The sequence below is a fragment of the Labrus mixtus genome, chromosome 11 (assembly GCF_963584025.1).
Source record: "Labrus mixtus chromosome 11, fLabMix1.1, whole genome shotgun sequence".
Lineage (NCBI taxonomy): Eukaryota > Metazoa > Chordata > Actinopteri > Labriformes > Labridae > Labrus > Labrus mixtus.
This window is the reverse complement of record NC_083622.1, coordinates 2,603,265-2,629,049: the sequence shown is the minus strand read 5'-3', so window position 1 is coordinate 2,629,049 and position 25,785 is coordinate 2,603,265. Positions and strand designations below refer to the sequence as shown.

General features: G+C 41.3%; 1 protein-coding gene across 1 annotated transcript; it reads left to right on the top strand.

The window, feature by feature from the left end:
- The first annotated feature begins 6 nt into the window (after window positions 1–6).
- wdr26a (WD repeat domain 26a) lies at window positions 7–25,785 on the top strand. Its single transcript, XM_061049564.1, has 14 exons — window positions 7–47; window positions 2,862–2,961; window positions 3,077–3,133; window positions 4,364–4,500; window positions 5,782–5,879; window positions 13,917–14,073; window positions 15,541–15,679; window positions 15,769–15,909; window positions 18,432–18,551; window positions 20,741–20,886; window positions 21,076–21,154; window positions 21,267–21,396; window positions 21,839–22,033; window positions 23,437–25,785. The coding sequence occupies exons 2-14, from the start codon at window positions 2,881–2,883 to the stop codon at window positions 23,457–23,459; spliced, it is 1,503 nt and encodes a 500-aa protein (XP_060905547.1). The 5' UTR covers window positions 7–47; window positions 2,862–2,880; the 3' UTR covers window positions 23,460–25,785.

Sequence of the window (25,785 nt, the reverse complement as noted above, 5' to 3'; positions counted from 1 at the left end):
GACGTGATCCGGCTCATAGGACAACATCTACACGACCTGGGGCTAAAGTAAGTCAGTGTGCCAGCAGCCGGGCCGAACCGGCTGACTGTCAGAGGAGGATCCATCAGATCCATCCTGTAGATCACCTGTGGACATGTTGTCCTCGGGAGTACCAAACCTCACTGAGAAAACAGCCGATTTAGTGCTGTGTGCTCTACAATCAAAACAGCTGAGTGTTATAAACAGCTGAGCTGACAGGCACCAAACCTCACTGAGAAAACAGCCGATTTAGTGCTGTGTGCTCTAACGTTATTAAACAGAGCTTAGTGTTATAAACAGCTGATCTGACAGGTACCAAACCTCACTGAGAAAACAGCCGATTTAGTGCTGTGTGCTCTAACGTTATTAAACAGAGCTGAGTGTTATAAACAGCTGACCTGACAGGTACCAAACCTCACTGAGAAAACAGCCGATTTAGTGCTGTGTGCTCTAATGTTATTAAACAGAGCTTAGTGTTATTAACAGCTGACCTGACAGGCACCAAACCTCACTGAAAAAACAGCCAATTTAGTGCTGTGTGCTCTACAATGAAAACAGAGCTAAGTGTTATTAAAGCAGACCTGATAGGCACCAAACCTCACTGAGAAAACAGCCGATTTAGTGCTGTGTGCTCTAATGTTATTAAACAGAGCTCAGTGTTATTAAAGCAGACCAGATAGGCACCAAACCTCACTAAGAAAACAGCCGATTTAGTGCTGTGTGCTCTAATGTTATTAAACAGAGCTCAGTGTTATTAAAGCAGACCAGATAGGCAACCAAACCTCACTGAGAAAACAACCGATTTAGTGCTGTGTGCTCTACAATACAGAGCTGATTTATTAGCATCAGACCTGACAGGTGTATCAGGCGGCTGTTAATAACGCACAACACACCCAGACAAGTTTCCATAGAGCTGTATGGGACACTCTGTGAACATTCAGTCCTGCGCTGTAGTTTTTTTCTGAACAGGTTCTCTTCCTGTCATCCTTGTTCTGCAGTAACATGAGCCGTCATCATTATAATCACATTCAGCGTGCTGGGGCATGACTTCACATGACTTCACCCTGAGCTTTCACTAACTCATGTCAAGTCTGGACAAAGACTTGATGCTAGATTATTAATGGTGTTTGTTGTGGGAGGGTAATGATTTATTTTGCCTTTTTAATAAGTTTTGCATTAGCACATGTTGGAAAAGAATCTTGTAGCATGACTACATGCAGTGATGAAGAAGTGAAGGGTTAATCAGAATAAACAAAACTCACACACCATGAATGCTATTTTTCTGTATGTTAGGGTTGGGAATCAAAATGCTACTTAAGTCACTAATTGAAAAAAGGGATTTAAACATGTTGCAAAATGTTGAGTATTGCACATTAGGGCCACATTAAGGGGAAAAATCTGAGATTTTAAGAGGACATATTATATACCTTTTTAATATGTACCTTTAAATATGTAAATGAGCTGTGTCTGACCACGCCCCCTCTCTGGAAGGGCTTGGGTGTACTCCGGTCTTTCTCGCTCCATGTCCTATTGTTTACGGTGAGAAGGCAGACTCAGAGGGCAGAACAAACACCTAGCTGTGGGAGTGTCACCCACCTGGGGGAGGGGCTACTGCCCTTTGTGATGTCATGAAGGGAAAATCTCCAAACGGCCTGTTTGAGCACACATTTTCTGAAAAGTGGAGCAGGCAAAAGACAGAGAGGATGGACTTTTCTCATCATTGGGGGGTTTGTAGATGGACTAGAGACACATTTTTTACCAGAATCCCACTGTGACATCACAAGGAGATCAAATTTGAAACTGAGCTTTTTTTTTTTTTTTTTAGTTGTAAGACTTATGCAGACCACAAACAAAGGACTGGATGGGTTTATTTCACATTTTGTGGGTTGGTAGACACATATTGCGGGGCCGGCTCGAGCTGGGGCGGACTGGTAGTGTCGGTGCTCTCACTGTTTGTCTATGGACACAGACATAGAGTCTGTTTTCTGTCAGGAATTTCCAAGATCAATTCTGGAAGAAATCTCTGAATCAGTTGAGGAAACGACCTTATGTGTCGAAGTAAACATGTCTGTAAACCTGACCTTAGTGGGAGTGGCCTGCGGTGCTGTGCATTCTGGGATTTGGTGTCTTTCATCCACATGAGCCAAAAAGACACTTTCTGCCTTTTCTCGACCAAGTAGGCACCAACTTCAAAATTTATTTCACATTTCTACATATATGGCCCGATGTCAACACAGATTCATGTTTCAACGGGTGAAGTATCCCTTTAAGTGATTTGTCAGATTTCCTTTTTAAGCGACCTGTCTCATGTGAAAAGCTTTAAAATGAATGTCAGAACTTTCTTGATATATATATTCTGAAAATTAAATAATAAAAAGAGAGATGAGCCCCATTAATATTTAACTTAAAAAAGTGAATCTTTTTGGACTATATTCAAAAAACCTATGTTGATTTTGCAGAAATATGAGTCAGCAATAGTCATCTAACATCTGCTTTATGAAACTAACTATTAAATTAAAGATAACTAACATTACTTACTAAACTTTGTCAACCAGTTTGTTTGCTGTGACGCTCTGCTGAATGTGTTGCAGACAGTGCAGAAAGGATTATAAACTCTGGAGTCAGAGCGCCCTCTGCTGGCAGTCTACATGATGACTCCATCTCTACATCAACCTAAGCATTGTTTGGTGCATTATATGTTCTGTATGAAAGGTTTGCATGTAGGAAAACATTGTAAAACATATCCTCCACCACTGACATATCTGTGATGAATGCAAAACAACTGGCCCCAGTTTGGCCCCCTCAATAAAAGTGTTCGATTGCTCTCTGGTGTTTTGTTACAGTCAGACCGTGGACCTCCTGATGCAGGAGTCCGGCTGCAGGCTGGAGCATCCGTCTGCCACCAAGTTTCGTAACCACGTCATGGAGGGCGAGTGGGACAAGGTGTGTGTGTGTGTGTGTGTGTGTGTGTGTGTGCTCTGGATTCACACCAAAACATGACAGGAGTCACGCATTCATCAGCTGTGAAAGTCATGCTTTGTGCTCTGTGTTTGTTCAGGCTGAGAGCGACCTGAACGAGCTGAAGGCGTTGATGCATTCTCCGAGCGCCATCGTGGTGAGTTACAGAAGTTGAAAAAACTAAATCAAACTCCAGAGCTCACAGATTAGATCGGACTGAAGAACATAAACGAAGCAGAAGTCTCTATGACCTTTTGTTGTGAATTACTTTCTTAAAGGTAACAGAATACTGTGTTACATGTTACACTTAACTAAAAAACAGGAAAGTGTGTAAAACGACTCGCTAATGTGACAGGAAGTGCTTTTATTTTGAAGACACAGGAAAGGCATAATGCAATGTTTTTGTCGCTAGCTTGATGTCATGAAGTCGAGACGACGTGCAGAAGAAGTCCTTGTCAGTGGCGATTCCAGAGCCAAGTCTGATCTGATTGGTCGGCCTGTCGGCTCTGCCGTAATTGGTCAGTCGCTCAGCACGGTTCTCGGAAATGTCACGCCCCTTTTACCATATTGGGAATGCAGCCACTTTGGCTCCGAGGGGAGCATAAACATTAGCACCTTAGCACTACTGTGCTACCGCAGGCTACGGCATATCGTGGGCGTGCTACAGAAGTTAACGGGCGTGCAACATGAGCTGCAGGGCTTGACACAACGAGCCAACGGGCTTAGATCAGTGATCTCACACTGACAAGACGTCACACTGGCAAATTTTTATCGAGGGGGGCTAGAACCGAGCGTTACATGCAGCTAATGCTACAGCTAACAGGAGGACGTAGGAGAAGCTGCGTTTACGCGGACTTTGAATTTTTGCACATAGATGTGCCTAAACATGCACAGGACACATGGAAAACACACTAAAGAGCATATAAAACCAGAAAAAGCAGAATATGACCCCTTTAAAGGTTTTCTTTTTGTACTGGTCTGCCGCCCCAAGCAGTTGCCTCCCTCGCCTGTTTACGAGCAGCGCCTCTGGTCCATGTAGCTCGCTTGTTCTTTTGTTTTGGTTTTTATTTCAGTTGGTGCTTAAATTTAAGTAGAGATTAAACTCTGTCCAAAAAATAAATAAATTGTGTTCAAACTAGGCGATGTTTGAACGCAGTGTTGACATAAATCAGTGTCACAGAGAGATCACAGACATCAGGGAGGGCGGAGCCGGTCACTCCGACAGTCCTCTGGAAATACTAAAGATATAACAGATAGACAGATATTACATTTTGGCACCAAAAGAACCACACAGATTATTAAAAAAAAAAAAAAAGTGTGTAGGCCTGTCTGTTGTCTGGTTAAACATGTGTGCTCACTAACGCCCCCTGCTGCTCCTCCTGTGCAGCGGATGAAGTTCCTGCTCCTGCAGCAGAAGTATCTGGAGTACCTGGAGGACGGGAAGGTTCTGGAGGCGCTGCAGGTCCTCCGAGCAGAACTCACTCCTCTGAAGTACAACACGGAGCGGATCCACATCCTGAGCGGGTCGGTGCACACACACACACACACACACACACACACACACAAGGCTGACACACTCATTTGTGTTTGTTTATATGTTGTTTCCATGGGGACCCTGACTCAGCATCGCGTCGAGCACGAGGGAGGTTCAGATGACGGTTTGGTCTGATGAACCTCTGAGGAGCATCCACACTGACTTTAGCATATTAGCATGCAGAACCTGGAGCGCTCTAAAGACACACGTAGAGATATACTCAAAGAACTTGACGCATAATCTTTCCTCATGACTACAGGTGATTCGTCTGTTCAGTTTACACGACTTAATCTGTTTAATTAATTTGAACAATCAGGGTTTACAGTGCAGCTAGAGCAGCAACCAATGAGAAGTGACTTCCTGTTTGTGGAGCGAGCTCAGCTTAATGTCATTTAACCCTCACCCAGTCCTATAGGGGCAGGAGGGGGGGCTTGATACTCACCTTGATACTGCCAATCTACGGCAGTTCCTGGCAGTTATCAGTGTTGACTGTAAATTCCCGTAAAGAGCCGTTAATCTGAACTTCTACAGTGACGATCACTGCCGAAAATCCTGCTGAAGTTATGATGCTTTAGAAATCACAAGCTGACTCAACATTTAAGAGAGAGAACAAAAAGCCCACAACACATTGAAGCTAAAAAATCAATCGATTACATAAGTCTGGAGTTTCTTTTTCTTTTATTTCTAGGAGCCAGGGCTTCATGTGCGGTGTGTTGTTTTGTGTGTGTGTCTTTGATTTCTGTAACACTAAAGAAAAACAACACAAATCTACTAAACATGTCTGACTTACAAAAGCCTGAACACAATCATCAGAAGTAACTAATCTAATTAATTCACATTCATACGCTGCCAACGAAGCAGCAGGAGCACCGTGGGGTTAAGTGTCTTGCCCAAGGACGCGTCAGACATGTAGCTGCAGGAGCTGGGGATTGAACCCTCGACCTTTCAGTTACCCACTGAGCCACAGTGATAAATAACCCACTACACAGGCCACACCTACTCTTAACTACTCTGATGGATCTAAACTGAGCAGGGATCAGAACAATAAGTGATCATTGATGAGGAGGACAAGTTGTTGTTTATACTATCTGGTAGAGGACACACTGTTAGCTCTGTGTAACAGCAGGCGTGTGTGTGTGTGTGTGTGTGTGTGTGTGTGTGTGTGTGTGTGTGTGTGTGTGTGTGTGTGTGTGTGTGTGTGTGTGTGTGTGTGTGTGTGTGTGTGTGTGTGTGTGTGTGTGTGTGTGTGTGTGTGTGTGTGTGTGTTGCAGGTACTTGATGTGTAGCCATGCAGAGGACCTGAGAGTTAAAGCGGAGTGGGAGGGAAAAGGCACGACGTCCCGGACAAAGCTGCTGGACCGACTCCAGAGTGAGTAAACACTGACTCACACTCCTTACTGTACACACATCACACACTCTTTTGTTCTTTTACTGTCAATGTGTGTCTGTGAAAGTGTGTTACACTGTGTCTCTGTGAAAGTGTGTTACTCTGTGTGTATGTGAAAGTGTGTTACTCTGTGTGTCTGTGAAAGTGTGTTACACTGTGTCTCTGTGAAAGTGTGTTACACTGTGTCTGTGAAAGTGTGTTACACTGTGTCTGTGAAAGTGTGTTACACACTGTGTGTATGTGAAAGTGTGTTACACTGTGTGTATGTGAAAGTGTGTTACACTGTGTGTCTGTGAAAGTGTGTTACACTGTGTCTGTGAAAGTGTGTTACACTGTGTGTCTGTGAAAGTGTGTTACTCTGTGTGTATGTGAAAGTGTGTTACACTGTGTGTCTGTGTGTTACATTGTGTGTATGTGAAAGTGTGTTACATTGTGTGTTACATTTTGTGTCTGTGTGTTACATTGTGTGTCTGTGAAAGTGTGTTACACTGTGTGTATGTGAAAGTGTGTTACACTGTGTGTCTGTGTGTTACATTGTGTGTATGTGAAAGTGTGTTACACTGTGTGTATGTGAAAGTGTGTTACACTGTGTGTCTGTGAAAGTGTGTTACACTGTGTCTGTGAAAGTGTGTTACACACTGTGTGTATGTGAAAGTGTGTTACATTGTGTGTATGTGAAAGTGTGTTACACTGTGTGTCTGTGAAAGTGTGTTACACTGTGTCTGTGAAAGTGTGTTACACTGTGTCTGTGAAAGTGTGTTACACTGTGTGTCTGTGAAAGTGTGTTACATTGTGTGTTACATTGTTTGTCTGTGTGTTACATTTTGTGTCTGTGTGTTACATTGTGTGTCTGTGAAAGTGTGTTACACTGTGTGTATGTGAAAGTGTGTTACACTGTGTGTATGTGAAAGTGTGTTACTCTGTGTGTCTGTGAAAGTGTGTTACACTGTGTGTCTGTGTGTTACATTGTGTGTCTGTGAAAGTGTGTTACACTGTGTGTCTGTGAAAGTGTGTTACACTGTGTGTCTGTGAAAGTGTTACACTGTGTGTCTGTGTGTTACATTGTGTGTATGTGAAAGTGTGTTACACTGTGTGTCTGTGAAAGTGTGTTACACTGTGTGTCTGTGTGTTACATTGTGTGTCTGTGAAAGTGTGTTACACTGTGTGTCTGTGAAAGTGTGTTACACTGTGTGTCTGTGAAAGTGTTACACTGTGTGTCTGTGTGTTACATTGTGTGTATGTGAAAGTGTGTTACACTGTGTGTCTGTGAAAGTGTGTTACACTGTGTGTATGTGAAAGTGTGTTACACTGTGTGTATGTGAAAGTGTGTTACACTGTGTCTGTGAAAGTGTGTTACACTGTGTGTCTGTGAAAGTGTGTTACACACTGTGTGTATGTGAAAGTGTGTTACACTGTGTCTGTGAAAGTGTGTTACACTGTGTCTGTGAAAGTGTGTTACACTGTGTGTCTGTGAAAGTGTGTTACATTGTGTGTTACATTGTTTGTCTGTGTGTTACATTTTGTGTCTGTGTGTTACATTGTGTGTCTGTGAAAGTGTGTTACACTGTGTGTATGTGAAAGTGTGTTACACTGTGTGTATGTGAAAGTGTGTTACTCTGTGTGTCTGTGAAAGTGTGTTACACTGTGTGTCTGTGAAAGTGTTACACTGTGTGTCTGTGTGTTACATTGTGTGTCTGTGAAAGTGTGTTACACTGTGTCTCTGTGAAAGTGTGTTACTCTGTGTGTATGTGAAAGTGTGTTACTCTGTGTGTCTGTGAAAGTGTGTTACACTGTGTCTCTGTGAAAGTGTGTTACACTGTGTCTGTGAAAGTGTGTTACACTGTGTCTGTGAAAGTGTGTTACACACTGTGTGTATGTGAAAGTGTGTTACACTGTGTATGTGAAAGTGTGTTACACTGTGTGTCTGTGAAAGTGTGTTACACTGTGTCTGTGAAAGTGTGTTACACTGTGTGTCTGTGAAAGTGTGTTACTCTGTGTGTATGTGAAAGTGTGTTACACTGTGTGTCTGTGTGTTACATTGTGTGTATGTGAAAGTGTGTTACATTGTGTGTTACATTGTTTGTCTGTGTGTTACATTTTGTGTCTGTGTGTTACATTGTGTGTCTGTGAAAGTCTGTTACACTGTGTGTATGTGAAAGTGTGTTACACTGTGTGTCTGTGTGTTACATTGTGTGTATGTGAAAGTGTGTTACACTGTGTGTATGTGAAAGTGTGTTACACTGTGTGTCTGTGAAAGTGTGTTACACTGTGTCTGTGAAAGTGTGTTACACACTGTGTGTATGTGAAAGTGTGTTACATTGTGTGTATGTGAAAGTGTGTTACATTGTGTGTCTGTGAAAGTGTGTTACACTGTGTCTGTGAAAGTGTGTTACACTGTGTCTGTGAAAGTGTGTTACACTGTGTGTCTGTGAAAGTGTGTTACATTGTGTGTTACATTGTTTGTCTGTGTGTTACATTTTGTGTCTGTGTGTTACATTGTGTGTCTGTGAAAGTGTGTTACACTGTGTGTATGTGAAAGTGTGTTACACTGTGTGTATGTGAAAGTGTGTTACTCTGTGTGTCTGTGAAAGTGTGTTACACTGTGTGTCTGTGAAAGTGTTACACTGTGTGTCTGTGTGTTACATTGTGTATCTGTGAAAGTGTGTTACACTGTGTGTCTGTGAAAGTGTGTTACACTGTGTGTCTGTGAAAGTGTTACACTGTGTGTCTGTGTGTTACATTGTGTGTATGTGAAAGTGTGTTACACTGTGTGTATGTGAAAGTGTGTTACACTGTGTGTATGTGAAAGTGTGTTACACTGTGTGTATGTGAAAGTGTGTTACACTGTGTGTATGTGAAAGTGTGTTACACTGTGTCTGTGAAAGTGTGTTACACTGTGTGTCTGTGAAAGTGTGTTACATTGTGTGTATGTGAAAGTGTGTTACACTGTGTGTCTGTGAAAGTGTGTTACACTGTGTCTGTGAAAGTGTGTTACACTGTGTCTGTGAAAGTGTGTTACACTGTGTGTCTGTGAAAGTGTGTTACATTGTGTGTTACATTGTTTGTCTGTGTGTTACATTTTGTGTCTGTGTGTTACATTGTGTGTCTGTGAAAGTGTGTTACACTGTGTGTATGTGAAAGTGTGTTACACTGTGTGTATGTGAAAGTGTGTTACTCTGTGTGTCTGTGAAAGTGTGTTACACTGTGTGTCTGTGTGTTACATTGTGTGTCTGTGAAAGTGTGTTACACTGTGTGTCTGTGAAAGTGTGTTACACTGTGTGTCTGTGAAAGTGTTACACTGTGTGTCTGTGTGTTACATTGTGTGTATGTGAAAGTGTGTTACACTGTGTGTCTGTGAAAGTGTGTTACACTGTGTGTCTGTGTGTTACATTGTGTGTCTGTGAAAGTGTGTTACACTGTGTGTCTGTGAAAGTGTGTTACACTGTGTGTCTGTGAAAGTGTTACACTGTGTGTCTGTGTGTTACATTGTGTGTATGTGAAAGTGTGTTACACTGTGTGTCTGTGAAAGTGTGTTACACTGTGTGTATGTGAAAGTGTGTTACACTGTGTGTATGTGAAAGTGTGTTACACTGTGTCTGTGAAAGTGTGTTACACTGTGTGTCTGTGAAAGTGTGTTACACACTGTGTGTATGTGAAAGTGTGTTACACTGTGTCTGTGAAAGTGTGTTACACTGTGTGTCTGTGAAAGTGTGTTACATTGTGTGTTACATTGTTTGTCTGTGTGTTACATTTTGTGTCTGTGTGTTACATTGTGTGTCTGTGAAAGTGTGTTACACTGTGTGTATGTGAAAGTGTGTTACACTGTGTGTATGTGAAAGTGTGTTACTCTGTGTGTCTGTGAAAGTGTGTTACACTGTGTGTCTGTGAAAGTGTTACACTGTGTGTCTGTGTGTTACATTGTGTGTCTGTGAAAGTGTGTTACACTGTGTCTCTGTGAAAGTGTGTTACTCTGTGTGTATGTGAAAGTGTGTTACTCTGTGTGTCTGTGAAAGTGTGTTACACTGTGTCTCTGTGAAAGTGTGTTACACTGTGTCTGTGAAAGTGTGTTACACTGTGTCTGTGAAAGTGTGTTACACACTGTGTGTATGTGAAAGTGTGTTACACTGTGTATGTGAAAGTGTGTTACACTGTGTGTCTGTGAAAGTGTGTTACACTGTGTCTGTGAAAGTGTGTTACACTGTGTGTCTGTGAAAGTGTGTTACTCTGTGTGTATGTGAAAGTGTGTTACACTGTGTGTCTGTGTGTTACATTGTGTGTATGTGAAAGTGTGTTACATTGTGTGTTACATTGTTTGTCTGTGTGTTACATTTTGTGTCTGTGTGTTACATTGTGTGTCTGTGAAAGTCTGTTACACTGTGTGTATGTGAAAGTGTGTTACACTGTGTGTCTGTGTGTTACATTGTGTGTATGTGAAAGTGTGTTACACTGTGTGTATGTGAAAGTGTGTTACACTGTGTGTCTGTGAAAGTGTGTTACACTGTGTCTGTGAAAGTGTGTTACACACTGTGTGTATGTGAAAGTGTGTTACATTGTGTGTATGTGAAAGTGTGTTACATTGTGTGTCTGTGAAAGTGTGTTACACTGTGTCTGTGAAAGTGTGTTACACTGTGTCTGTGAAAGTGTGTTACACTGTGTGTCTGTGAAAGTGTGTTACATTGTGTGTTACATTGTTTGTCTGTGTGTTACATTTTGTGTCTGTGTGTTACATTGTGTGTCTGTGAAAGTGTGTTACACTGTGTGTATGTGAAAGTGTGTTACACTGTGTGTATGTGAAAGTGTGTTACTCTGTGTGTCTGTGAAAGTGTGTTACACTGTGTGTCTGTGAAAGTGTTACACTGTGTGTCTGTGTGTTACATTGTGTATCTGTGAAAGTGTGTTACACTGTGTGTCTGTGAAAGTGTGTTACACTGTGTGTCTGTGAAAGTGTTACACTGTGTGTCTGTGTGTTACATTGTGTGTATGTGAAAGTGTGTTACACTGTGTGTATGTGAAAGTGTGTTACACTGTGTGTATGTGAAAGTGTGTTACACTGTGTGTATGTGAAAGTGTGTTACACTGTGTGTATGTGAAAGTGTGTTACACTGTGTCTGTGAAAGTGTGTTACACTGTGTGTCTGTGAAAGTGTGTTACACACTGTGTGTATGTGAAAGTGTGTTACACTGTGTCTGTGAAAGTGTGTTACACTGTGTCTGTGAAAGTGTGTTACACTGTGTGTCTGTGAAAGTGTGTTACATTGTGTGTTACATTGTTTGTCTGTGTGTTACATTTTGTGTCTGTGTGTTACATTGTGTGTCTGTGAAAGTGTGTTACACTGTGTGTATGTGAAAGTGTGTTACACTGTGTGTATGTGAAAGTGTGTTACTCTGTGTGTCTGTGAAAGTGTGTTACACTGTGTGTCTGTGAAAGTGTTACACTGTGTGTCTGTGTGTTACATTGTGTGTATGTGAAAGTGTGTTACACTGTGTCTCTGTGAAAGTGTGTTACACTGTGTGTATGTGAAAGTGTTACACTGTGTGTCTGTGTGTTACATTGTGTGTATGTGAAAGTGTGTTACACTGTGTGTCTGTGTGTTACATTGTGTGTCTGTGAAAGTGTGTTACACTGTGTGTCTGTGAAAGTGTTACACTGTGTGTCTGTGTGTTACATTGTGTGTATGTGAAAGTGTGTTACACTGTGTGTCTGTGAAAGTGTGTTACACTGTGTGTATGTGAAAGTGTGTTACACTGTGTGTATGTGAAAGTGTGTTACACTGTGTCTGTGAAAGTGTGTTACACTGTGTGTCTGTGAAAGTGTGTTACACACTGTGTGTATGTGAAAGTGTGTTACACTGTGTCTGTGAAAGTGTGTTACACTGTGTCTGTGAAAGTGTGTTACACTGTGTGTCTGTGAAAGTGTGTTACATTGTGTGTTACATTGTTTGTCTGTGTGTTACATTTTGTGTCTGTGTGTTACATTGTGTGTCTGTGAAAGTGTGTTACACTGTGTGTATGTGAAAGTGTGTTACACTGTGTGTATGTGAAAGTGTGTTACTCTGTGTGTCTGTGAAAGTGTGTTACACTGTGTGTCTGTGAAAGTGTTACACTGTGTGTCTGTGTGTTACATTGTGTGTATGTGAAAGTGTGTTACACTGTGTCTCTGTGAAAGTGTGTTACACTGTGTGTATGTGAAAGTGTTACACTGTGTGTCTGTGTGTTACATTGTGTGTATGTGAAAGTGTGTTACACTGTGTCTCTGTGAAAGTGTGTTACTCTGTGTGTATGTGAAAGTGTGTTACTCTGTGTGTATGTGAAAGTGTGTTACACTGTGTGTATGTGAAAGTGTGTTACTCTGTGTGTATGTGAAAGTGTGTTACACTGTGTGTCTGTGTGTTACATTGTGTGTATGTGAAAGTGTGTTACTCTGTGTGTATGTGAAAGTGTGTTACACACTGTGTGTATGTGAAAGTGTGTTACACACTGTGTGTATGTGAAAGTGTGTTACACTGTGTGTCTGTGAAAGTGTGTTACTCTGTGTGTATGTGAAAGTGTGTTACTCTGTGTGTCTGTGTGTTACACTGTGTGTATGTGAAAGTGTGTTACTCTGTGTCTGTGAAAGTGTGTTACACTGTGTGTCTGTGAAAGTGTGTTACACTGTGTGTCTGTGTGTTACATTGTGTGTATGTGAAAGTGTGTTACTCTGTGTGTATGTGAAAGTGTGTTACATTGTGTGTATGTGAAAGTGTGTTACTCTGTGTGTATGTGAAAGTGTGTTACTCTTTGTGTCTGTGAAAGTGTGTTACACTGTGTGTCTGTGAAAGTGTGTTACACTGTGTGTCTGTGAAAGTGTGTTACACTGTGTCTCTGTGAAAGTGTGTTACACTGTGTGTATGTGAAAGTGTGTTACTCTTTGTGTCTGTGAAAGTGTGTTACACTGTGTGTCTGTGAAAGTGTGTTACACTGTGTCTCTGTGAAAGTGTGTTACTCTGTGTGTCTGTGAAAGTGTGTTACACTGTGTGTCTGTGAAAGTGTGTTACACTGTGTGTCTGTGAAAGTGTGTTACTCTGTGTGTATGTGAAAGTGTGTTACTCTGTGTGTATGTGAAAGTGTGTTACTCTGTGTCTGTGAAAGTGTGTTACTCTGTGTCTGTGAAAGTGTGTTACACACTGTGTGTATGTGAAAGTGTGTTACTCTGTGTGTATGTGAAAGTGTGTTACACTGTGTATGTGAAAGTGTGTTACTCTGTGTGTCTGTGTGTTACATTGTGTGTATGTGAAAGTGTGTTACTCTGTGTGTATGTGAAAGTGTGTTACTCTGTGTGTTACATTGTGTGTATGTGAAAGTGTGTTACTCTGTGTGTATGTGAAAGTGTGTTACACACTGTGTGTATGTGAAAGTGTGTTACACTGTGTGTCTGTGAAAGTGTGTTACACTGTGTGTATGTGTGTTACATTGTGTGTATGTGAAAGTGTGTTACACTGTGTGTCTGTGAAAGTGTGTTACTCTGTGTGTCTGTGTGTTACATTGTGTGTATGTGAAAGTGTGTTACATTGTGTGTATGTGAAAGTGTGTTACTCTGTGTGTATGTGAAAGTGTGTTACTCTGTGTGTCTGTGTGTTACATTGTGTGTATGTGAAAGTGTGTTAAATTGTGTGTATGTGAAAGTGTGTTACACTGTGTGTCTGTGAAAGTGTGTTACACTGTGTGTCTGTGAACTGTCCAGAGTTGTCACGATACGGCAGTTTTTAAAACTCAGTACAAGTCAAAAGATATGAATAGCTGTGTCAGTACCACGGCAACAAGAGCAGAAGTCCAAGGCGCCCGATGCTGGGTCATTTTGTGTTTTTAATGACCTCAAACTGCAGACCCTGTACTCAACCCTGCCTGCTAATGATTATCTGACAAGTTACAAATATTTCACCACATCCAACAACCTCTCTGAACTCCTGCTTCCTCTTAAAATCTGGGTCTAAATGTAGTATCGGTGTGTCACTCCTCTCCTAACTCCGCCCCCTCTCTGCAGCGTACCTGCCTCCGTCCGTCATGCTGCCCCCTCGCCGCCTGCAGACTCTGCTGAAGCAGGCGGTGGAGCTGCAGAGGGACCGCTGCCTCTACCACAACACCAAGCTGGACGGGGGTCTGGACTCTGTGTCCCTGCTGCTGGACCACGCCTGCAGCCGGTGAGGACCGCAGCACACCTTTAAGCTAAAAACAATGTTGAACTTCGACACCATTCTCGTGAAAATCCAACAATAAGGCAAAAATATAATATTGATTTTACTCCTGCACGCTGTATACACTTCACAAAGTTTTTTTTAAAGCTTCTGAACTTTTTGAAACAATGATGATTTGATAACAGAGGTTGTGTCCTTTGTTTGAATGCAGTCCTCCGTTTCTGTAACTTTTGATATCACAGAGTTTCTAAAGAGTAGAGCTGGGTTTTGTCCACAACCTCACAATTCAATTCGATTTCGATTCTCTGGGTCACGATTCCATATCGATTCAATATGTTTCTATATTCATTTAATAATACGCAAAGATGACATGAATACCCAGATAACTCATCACAGTATCTTTTAATATTTGTTAAATAATTATGTGTGCATTGTGTAGTGGCAACTTAACTCAAACAAAAATCCTCTTGCCACTTCTTGCAGGACTAGAAGTTTCTGACCCGTAGGCTCCAAAAGACACATTTTTAAGTAATCCGGAGATGAAAGGAGGCAGGTTTAAAGTGACAAAAAAAAGACGATTTATTCCTCAAAAAAGAATTGCGGTTTACAAAATAAGCTCTTATAAATATCACACGTTTACTAAAAGAAAACATTTCGGATTTGACCAAAAACTAAAACCGTGACGGTCAGAAAACTGTTGCTCCTCGTCCTGCTCGGTAGAACGCCTTCTCGTCTGAGTATTTATTCACCTGAACCCACATGGCTATTTACGCCAATTAGCTGCGCTTTACGACAGCAGGAACACTTTGCAGCAGCATTTATAACCACACAGACCTACTATAAACACACAATGTTTCAATACGTGATAAATATAAAAAATGTAAATTCATTCTAAAATTCAAAAGCAAAAACTCTATTAATTATAAACATATAAATACAAAATTATACTAATGGGCAAATTATATTTTTATATTAACCTGTTGTCCTCTATGGCGCTAACATATTGTTTGTATTGGTTTGGAACAAACTGACTCAAAAATGTGTTTTATCGTTGTATTATTCTTTAATAAAAAAAAGAATAAAACATTAAAGTACAGTATGATCTAAAGCGCACATTTGTGCCTGAGCTGAATTTCCTGAACCCACAGCGCCCCCAGTGGACAGGGGCGTCATTACAATGAAAACAATTGATCTCAGGATTTCCCTGAATCAATGTTGAATTGGGAAAATAAAAATTGCAATGTATTGATGAATGGATATTTTTAACCAGCCCTACTGAAGATACCAAAGTATCAAACATTTGAACAACCTCGCTCATACAGGCGGATATTTCTAAATTAAAAAATGTGTGTACAATCAGTATTTATTCCATTTCTTATGCCCTCTATCATTGTGTTTACATGTGTAGGATAAAATCAGTTCACATTAGAGTCTGTAATAAACATGAAACCATTCAATTCACATGTCGTGCAGGAAACAGTTCCCGTGTTACACCCAGCAGATCCTCACTGAACACTGTAACGAGGTCTGGTTCTGCAAGTTCTCCAACGACGGCACCAAACTGGCCACCGGCTCCAAAGACACCACGGTGATCGTGTGGCAAGTCGACCCGGTAACCAGTCATGACATCATCACCATCCTCACCTCATCATCATCACAGCAGCAGACACAGTTATGTAATGTGTGTGTGTGTGTGTGTAGGAGACCCAGCAGCTGAAGCTGATGAAGACTCTGGAGGGTCACGCGTACGGGGTTTCCTACCTGGCGTGGAGTCCTGATGACACGTACCTGATCGCCTGCGGACCTGATGACTGCTCCGAGCTGTGGCTGTGGAACGTGCAGGTACGACATCTCTCACGTCCTGATTCTCTTAAAGGGATACTTCACCCGTTGAAACATGAATCTGTGTTGGGTCATATATGTAGAAATGTGAAATACATTTTGAAGTTGGTGCCTTCTTGGCCGAGAAAAGGCAGAAAGTGTCTTTTTTGGCTCATGTGGATGAAAGACACCAAATCCCAGAATGCACAGCACCGCAGGCCACTCAATTAGCCTCAACTGCTCGTCGCTATATTGCGGCTCATAGCCGCTAACATCTGATTCAAGCACAAGACCTTCAAAATCCACTTCATCCACATCAGTTTGAAGTTGAAACATACTTTTATCATACTTTAATTCTTCTCAACTTTCTCCATAGAGCCTGTTAGCATAGCTACTAAGCAATATGGCGGACATTAAGTTTAGATTCTGAGAGTGAGTTCCCACCCACTGATCTGTGATTGGTCTGTAGCTTCAGTGGTTGAAAACATGAAGAACTAGCGTTGTAGTTTCACCCCCTCTAACCACAGCAGCCTCCGATGATGCAAAATGGCGATTTTTGCGTCATCTCCTTTTCAGACTTACAAATACAGAGCTTTCCCGTCTCAGGGGAAAATGAGGGCGGGAATGCACGACCATTCAAAAATACGACCAGGTTTCTAATGATAAAATGTTTAAAGTCTTTATATGTGATTTTTCACACTTAAATATAAATCAAGTATATCCTCTGAAAATAACTCTGTGAGTCATGACTGTCTACAATGGGTGTAACACCCGAGTCCCACTGTCTGTGATGCTTTCAGAGTTTTCAGAGTCATATCTTCACTTTGTTTACATCGTCCGGACGGCCGGCTGACTCCTCCCCTCACGTATAAAAGTTGTTTAATTGAGGGACTAGAGAAAAGAAGAATAACATACTGTGCTCACTGCTTAACTGTGTTTCTAGATCACGCTCATTTCAGGTAAATTTACATGCAGTGTGAAGATACGAGCATAATAAAGATCGCTAGCATTAGCATGCTAACACAACAATGCAGCGCGAGTTGTTTTGGTTTCATGCTGGTGCTCAAGGCCGACATCTGCTGGATCAAAAAATCACATATAAAGCCTTTTAATGAAAATGGGTGAAGTATCCCTTTTAACATGTTCAGAAATCAACAACAATTACAGTTTGTGAATGACAGCTTGCAGTCAAATCACATCATCATCTTCATCATCTTCATCACATGTGTGCTGGACTCTGTAAAACTTCTCAAAGGGAGAATCTATCACACACACAGGAAATAGAAGAATAGGACACGTTGTAACATGAACAAAGTTTACCGCCTCCAGACATGTTTGTATAGATTTTTCCTTTCAGACAACACAGCACATCCATACGACACAAAGGCAGTTGTATAAAATGCAGAACTTCACTTTAGGTGATGAATGAATGGTCATTGATGGATGTGACTTCTCTGTTCTGTGGTCACATTCAGCATGGCGGGGCGTTGAGTTTCACTTTAACACAGCTTATAAAGGGTTTCCATGTTTTCTCAAATTTACCAGAAGAGCCATGTGTTGTGAATCTCAGTGTTTCAAACTTGATGGTGATTGGATGTGAGGTTAATTGTGGTGTTTTTTTTTTACATGTTATGGCTCTGGTACAAAAGGGTTGGAAAGTAAAATAGATTTCTTCAAGACAGAGGAAAGAAAAGAAACATTAAAATAGAAAATTTAAAAATCACTGAAATTATTGAATCTGAAAATATGTTCAAATAAAAATAATTCAAATGAAATTAATTGAAATAAATAAAGTAAAAATATAAAAAGAGTTAAAAGTTACAGTGCAGAGTTAGAGTTTAAAATCTTATTAAAGCTGTTTAATGAAAGGCAGCTGTAAACAGGTGAGTCTTCAACCTGGATTTAAAACAGCTGAGAGTTTCAGCAGACCTGCAGTTTTCTGGGAGTTTGTTCCAGATATGAGGAGCATAGAAACTGAACGCTGCTTCAGTCTGTGGTCAGGCGGGCGGGTGGTGCAGTTGACGAGGATGGCGGTACTTGTTGCACTTGTTGCTTAAAAAATTATTAGGATCTGTGGGTTGTGCGGCAACAACCAGCGTCTCCATGACAACCAGCCGTCACACACTCTGCACAAACTGTTGTTAAAAAAAAAAAAACTACCATCTGTGTCTCACTGCTGACTGTTCCACTCACACGCTCAACCTTCATCGGCTCCTGCAGCCTCGGATTCACATGTTTTCTTTTCAGCATCCTCCTCCACATCCTCTTCCTCCTCTTCCTCCTCCTCCTCCTCCTCCACATCCTCTTCCTCCTCCTCCTCTTCATTCTTAAGGATTCGAGCGTAGTTGTTGTCGTGGTGTGAGAAATCAAGGACAGAATCTCTCGGTGTGAATTAAACTTCAGTTAGAGGCCCGAACGCAAAAAAATCAATCTCCAGTTTGCTCATTCACTCCCGTAACAAACACGTTATCTCAGTGTGTAGTAGAGTGTGACGTGTGTGTGTGTGTGTGTGTGTGTGTGTGTGTGTGTGTGTTGTTGTGCAGACGGGGGAGCTGCGTACAAAGATGAGTCAGTCTCACGAGGACAGTCTGACCAGCGTGGCGTGGAACCCCGATGGCAAACGCTTCGTCACCGGAGGACAGAGAGGACAGTTCTACCAGTGTGTGAGTATCTCTGTGTGTGTGTGTGTGTGTGTGTGTGTATCTTTAACTCTACTCACAGGTTCTAAGCATTAGACACAGAACAATGTCTCCTAAAGCTTCAGTCAGATTTATTTAATGAGATTTTGAAAAAAGGGTTTGCATGTTTCTATGTGTCTGCTCATTTTGTTGATTTAGTGCCCTCAGGTCAGACGGATAGGGGGCAACAGGAGCTCCCTCTGCCTGCAGAGAGGGGACACTGGGGGGGTGGGGGGGGGGGGGGGGGGGGTTACAGGTGTTGTAGTCAGAATCAGGTTTTATTGCCAAGTACATTTACACATACAAGGAATTTGACTTGGTGTATTGTTGCTAAACAATTAACAAGGAAATAAAGCAGAACTAGAAACAACTTAAATAATAGAGAATAAGAAGATATTACAATATATAAAATAGAATTTTAAAATGTAAAATATAAAAAATAAATAAATAAATAACAAACACAAAATGTACAAAAGGTGCAATGTAGGAGCTGTGCAGTGGACTATGAGAAAAAAAAAGTAGTATTGTAGTTGTACTCAAGACCACACTAACCGAGGCCAAGACATACCCAAGACCAGAGCACTCCGAGACTGAGACATTTAGGTTTGAGGCCGAGTCAAGACCAAGACCAAGACTCAGGCAGGGCGAGGCTGTGTGCTGGACATTTCTGTTATCAATGCAAAAGAAAGGAGTCAATAAATGTCTTTGTTTAGTTTAATTCTTCTTGCAAGTAGAAGGAACAAAGTTTCAGAGTGTCGATACAGTTCAACCAAAGTTCAACATTTTGATAAGATAAGATAATCCTTTATTTATCCTACAACAGGGAAATTTACATTGTTACAGCAGCAAAGAGCAAAGATTGCAAAAAAGTGAACACAGTACACAATTTAAATAAAAAAGAAAAATTAAAAATGTACCAAAAAATAGATAGATACCACAATATAGATTATTTTGAAATAGATCAGCTGAGAGCTGCAGTTTTGACAAAAATGTATTCAGAATATTCAGTGTAACACAGACACATGCTTCACAGAAAAACCTTCATGCCCATATAAGGAGTGTCGACACAGGCGCAGTCAGAAATGTCAAAGACATTATGTCATACATTTCAACACGTCGCACAACAGTAATGTCAAGGAAACTTCAAGTCTGGGTATCTTTGATATTTGGCTATTTGTGACAAACCTTCATGCACGTGGTATAGACAAAACAAGAGTATTACTTATTAAATTATTGTTGCATTTCTCACTCGAGCTGTGAGTGAAACGTGTCCTCGACAGTAAAAAGCATTTTCCCATTACAACTGAGACGAGACCAAGACCAAAAAATATCACTGAAGAATCCTCATCTTGTGTGCAGTGAACGCGTCACTCACTCAGACCGAAACAACGGGAAGATAAAAATTATGAATTAATTAAAGTTTATTGTTCTTTTTGAAAGGGGCGTTGTCTTCTAATCACAGTAATGACGTGGAGAGATAGTCCATCAGTTGTGCTTTTGCTGTGGCTGCTCCCAATCAGTCTACCTGCTAATATAAGAACTGCTCAGTCTATCGAAAACTTCAAATCTTTGCTTAAAACTCACCTCTTTGCTCTGGCTTTTAAAACAATTTGAGCTTGAAATTTTGAATTTTTTATTCATGCTCCTATTTATTGTGTTTTTATTGTATATGTTATTTTATTTGTTTGTTTTACATTGTGTTTTTTGTACAGCACTTTGGTCAATCTAGGTTGTTTTAAATGTGCTTTAGAAATAAAGTTTGATTGATTGGTCTTGACCGGTCTTGATTTAAAATCCGCCCAGTCTAAGACTGAGACAAGACACTGGTCAACAAGTGGTCTCGAGACCGGTCAATTTTGAGTACTACAACACTAGTAATCAGGACTTACTCAAGAATCTCCATTTGACCTCAAACTGTCTTGTTTTTAAGGTTTGATCAATCAGTCAACATGCGGCAGATGGCCCCAAAACACTCAATAACATTTCTAGGATAATACTCAACAAGGAAATAAATGCAGGCTGATGAGCATGATAATATTAAACAGTTTACCAATTTAAAATCCGTCTATAAAAAAAGGGTTACCCAGATAAAAGTGACCCGTGTTCAGAATGATGAGGGATTTCCCTGCAGCAGTCTGATCCCCGTTGCTACATCTGTGTCCTCCTGACTCCAGGACCTTGATGGGAACCTGCTGGACTCGTGGGAGGGGGTCCGAGTGCAGTGTCTGTGGTGTCTGAACGACGGCCGGACCGTCCTGGCATCAGACACGCACCAACGCATCCGAGGGTACAACTTTGAGGACCTGACCGACAGAAACATGTGAGTGTCGACCCTGACCGGGCTCGAGAGCAACAGAACCCTTTGTTCCTGATTTTTATTGTCTCACGGTTCACCTGTAATAAACCTGTCTCACAGGTGTGGGTGGTTTAGTGACAGAGCAGTGTGTGCTTCTCATGTTGCAGCAGAGTTTGTTCCTCCTATTGAGGGTTTTCTGTTTTGTCGTTGTAGCGTGCAGGAGGATCATCCCATCATGTCTTTCACCGTTTCTAAAAACGGACGGTTAGCTCTGCTCAACGTGGCCACTCAGGTGAACTGCAGATTATCCTTTAAAAAAAACATCCTTTTATCTGAACCTCACCTGGTTTTATCGCTCAGAATTAGTAACATCTGTGTGTGTGTTTGTGTGTGTGTTTGTGCAGGGAGTTCACCTGTGGGACCTGCAGGACCGGGTGCTGGTGAGGAAGTACCAAGGGGTGACCCAGGGCTTCTACACCATCCACTCCTGCTTCGGAGGACACAACGAGGACTTCATAGCCAGTGGCAGTGAAGGTTAGACGACACGGTGTTTGAAACACACTCAGAGACAGCAGACAGATCAGAATGAAGGGGGATGTATGTCTCTTTAATCGCATACAGAATGTAAATGTAGCAGCTGTGGGATGAACCAGGTACAGACGGTCACTTTTTTGCACCAAATGAAAAAAGGAATGTCAGATCTCCTGAAACACATTTGTTGTCATGAGCTCCAAAAGTTAAAAACAAAAAGAATGAAGTCACTCAGCGGACACTTGTTACAGTTAGAGGCTACATGACCGAGATTTATGATCAAATAGATAACTTGGCTGATTAATAAATGACTGTACATTAAAACTATTTATGGGTAATCCCGGGTCACAGGGGTTAGCAGTAGAGGGGATGCACACAAAGTGTTAAACCGCTTTAAAGTAAACAATTACTGAATATCCTGAACCCTTTTGGTGTCTCCTGTCAGACCACAAAGTGTACATCTGGCACCGGCGCAGTGAGCTGCCCATCGCCGAGCTGACCGGTCACACACGTACCGTCAACTGTGTGAGCTGGAACCCCGTCCTGCCCGGATTACTGGCCAGCGCCTCAGATGACGGGACCGTCCGGATCTGGGGACCCGCCCCCTTCCTGGACGTCCAGGATGCAGATGGGCTCACTGGTATGAAACACTATGAACAGTCATAGTATTAATGTTGCACGTCAGGAAATGCTGAAAAGGCCGGTCATCGTGTAAATGGTTCTGAACATTTCTTTCGCTGGTTGTTCGCTGGTGTACTTGGAGGATGTCTTCCTTAATTTTTATGTATCTTTGGGGAGTTTTGCCCCTATTGACAAAAAGGACAAAATGACTGCTATAGTAGGAGAGGAAATATTAAGGCTAACCCAACAAGACAAGAGAGTGCAAAAACTGAAGTCTAAGCCTATAGTAGCCTATAGCAGCATAAAGCAGCCTATAGCGGCCTATAGCAGCCTATAGCAGCATAACTAGGAGCAGGTCCATGCCTCAGCCAGCCCTAACTATAAGCTTTATCATAAAGGAAAGTTTTAAGCTTACTATTAAAAGTACAGTGTGTCTGCCTCCTGGACCCTGACTGGTAGATGACTCCAAAGGAGAGCCGTCTGATAACTAAAAGCTCTACCTCCCATACTACATTTACAGACTTTAGGAACCACAAGCAGGCCTGCATCCAGGGAACGTAATGTTCTAGATGGGGGAATACAGCTCTATGGGCTTTATATGATAAAATGGTGCCTGACCATTAAGAGCTTCGTAAGTAAGAAGAAGAATTTTTAATTCTGTTCTAGTTTTTATAGAGCGCCAGTACAGAGAAGCCAATACTGAAGTAATGTGATCTCTTCTCCTAGTTTTGTTAGTAAACGAGCTGCAGTGTTTTGGACTAGTTGAAGAGTCTTTGATGAATTATTAATACAGCCTGATATAAGGGAATTACAATCATTCAATTTAGAATTATGAAATTTATGAACTAGTTTTTCTGTATCTTTGGAGACAGGATGTGCCTGGTTGTTGCCATGTTGTGAAGGTGGAAAAGGCTGTCCTTGAAATGTGTTGTATATGAAGGTTGAAGAACATTTCCTGATCATATTGAACTCCAAGATTGTGGTACTGAATGCCAGGCTGATGCAATCTCGGACAGTTACATCATTAGAAAACGTTTCTCTGAGGTTTTTAGGGCCAATAACGATAACGTCAATCTTCTCCGAGAAAAGTAGGGACGATTTCCGGTTATCCAGGTCATGATGCCCTTTATGTATGCTTCTTATTTAGTTAGCGGACTGGTGTTTTCCAGCTTCACTGATATAAATAATTGTTGGTCTTCTGCATAACAATTAAAGTCTAAGGAGTGTTACTCAAAATAGTACATAGAAGGTGCTTACATAGGGGAAAGGAATCGGTCCAAGTACAGAACCCTGTGGAACTCCGTGCCTTAATTTGGTGTGCAGAACTAATCATCATGATAAAAATTGATTATGATGATGGAGGTGTGTGTGTGTGTGTGTGTGTGTGTGTGTGTGTGTGTTTGTTTGTTTTTGTTCTGTTAGAATGTTGCAGCATGGACAGCTGATGATCTGTTGCCGTGGTGACCCTGAGGAGCATTAAGACTCTACAAACACTTGAAATGATGCAGCGGGGAAGGCTTTGGTGATTCGACAGCCGCCTCCTGGGGGCAGGGTCTGTGGTGCTGCATGTGCGGCCAGGTGAAGCTGGGCTCCACCTCCAGCGTCTGACCCACCCGTCCTCCTGTGTGAACCCTCAGCCCCCTCACAGGCCACCCTCCTCCTCCTCCTCTTATTTATTATCAGCTACATAATTTATTGATGAGTAGTTCACTGACTGTGGGAGATCTGTGTTCTGTCTCCAGTCTGAAGAGCTGTTCCCTTCTCTGAACCTTTTAAGAGATTTTATCAACAGGAACATTGGATGGATGTTACACCACCTTGAAGAGTATCTTCTTAATGCAAAAGACGACGTTATCTTGTCCTTTTTTTAGAGCAGAATAAGAGTTTTATTCATTTTTCCTTCAGCTTCTAGTCAGAGACAGATTAGTATTTGATGAGCATGTTGCAAAGGACGATGTGTCCGATGGCTTTCTGGTGTTTTACACTTGCAGTTAGTCTATAGTCTGTAGTGTGATGCATGGTTAGCTGACCGTGAGCAGCAGCCGATGTATGGAATGAAGTTTTAAGGTTTTATCGGTCGGTCCTCACCTGTGCACATCTGAGTGTATTTTTTCTTCTTGCTTTCACATCTTTGATCCCTCTTTATGTGTCCTCTGCACTCAAACAGCAGACTTCATATGAAATGCATTGCTTTGGTTTAGTTGTTACATGTTGAAAAACTTTATTTGTTACGTTACTTTTCTTTTTTGTTTTTTACTTTGAGTGGAGCTGTTACATTAAAGGGCACACTCCCCGATGTCCACTGTGCACACTAAACAAAACCCCGCTCAGAGCTGAAATACTTTAAAGTTAAGGCTGGTGTTTTCTGTGTGCTTAAATATGGTCAACAAATCCCATGGGGAAAAAAAACAGAACCACAGTTTGTCTGTATGTTTTTCATTACGTTCTCACCTTTAATGAACAGAAGAGTATTTGCTCCAAGTATAGGCACATGAAGGTAGATGAAGTTCAGAAAGGCAAGAATAAAGTCTGAATTTTGGCGGACTAGCTTTCTCTATCTGTTGCAGGTTTGATTTAAAAAATAAAGGAGAGGAATACTTTTTACCTTTTCACTTTATTTTTCTCAAAATGCAAAGTCAAATGCCAAATCTGTTCTGTGCCATTTGTTTCTTCTGTCAGCCGACCAATCACTTTTTATATGTAAAGCAACCATTCATAACAAATGAAGATGTAACTTTGATTTAAAAAAAAAAAAACACACCTCAGATATATACTATAATGTTTAAAAAGAAGTTTAATAATTCTTTAAAAGCGGCTTTTATCAATCACGTGACGAAATATGGGCATTTATTGGGGATTATTTTCAGCGTCGGATGAATCTGCATGTGGATTTGCTGACTGTAAAAATGATTCAAGAAAACAGCAGACTTCACTTTATAAGAGGAGTGACTGAAACAAGTTATCGGTAAAGAAGACACACTGGCAGTTCAAAGTGGGTTTTTTGGGGGGGTATGCATCATAGACTGTATATGAGGAATGGATGTAGCCACAATGATGTCATCCATTAATTTGTAGACTAACATTTGAAGCCTCCAGTTTGGGGGGCTGGAAGAGACCATATTTGGACCAGAAGGGGGAGGTGGAGAGGAGTGAGGGGTCAGCAAACACTGTAACAGTAAATGCTTCTTCTTTTTTTTTTGCTATTTGGCTTTTCAAAAACAGGCTTTAAAAAGTACTTGCCTTCAAAAATAGACGCCTTCTCCTCAGAGACTCCAGCCTAACACTGAATAAAACAGTTTTTCAGGTCGTCATGGTACTGCCTTGTCACTCACATGTAGCTTCGCCTTAAATCCACCCTCGCTTTCTGGTCTATTTAACTCTAAATGGGATCATAATTCACAAAATGAGCATCATGCTGAACTGAAGAAGACTTGAAACTACAAAATGAGACAATAAACTTATTAGGAAAATGTTCACTGAGGGAATAAATCAACTGGAAAGTCGGAGCATTTTTTCATAGACTTCTATGGAATCAGGCTTTTTTTTTTTAATCCAGAAGGGTTGCCCCCTGTTGGTCATTAGAAAGAGTGCGGGTTTGAGGTTCAGACCACTTCTTATATGCAGTCTGTGTGCAGGCCATGATAACAGTTCAGAATGATGGGATGTGTTTCTCTCACAGGTGGTAACATGTTTGTACGCAGGTGTAACATACAGGTATAATGAACTTGTACAAAGTGTTTCCTTTCAGAGTAAAAGAACAATGTTGCCTGA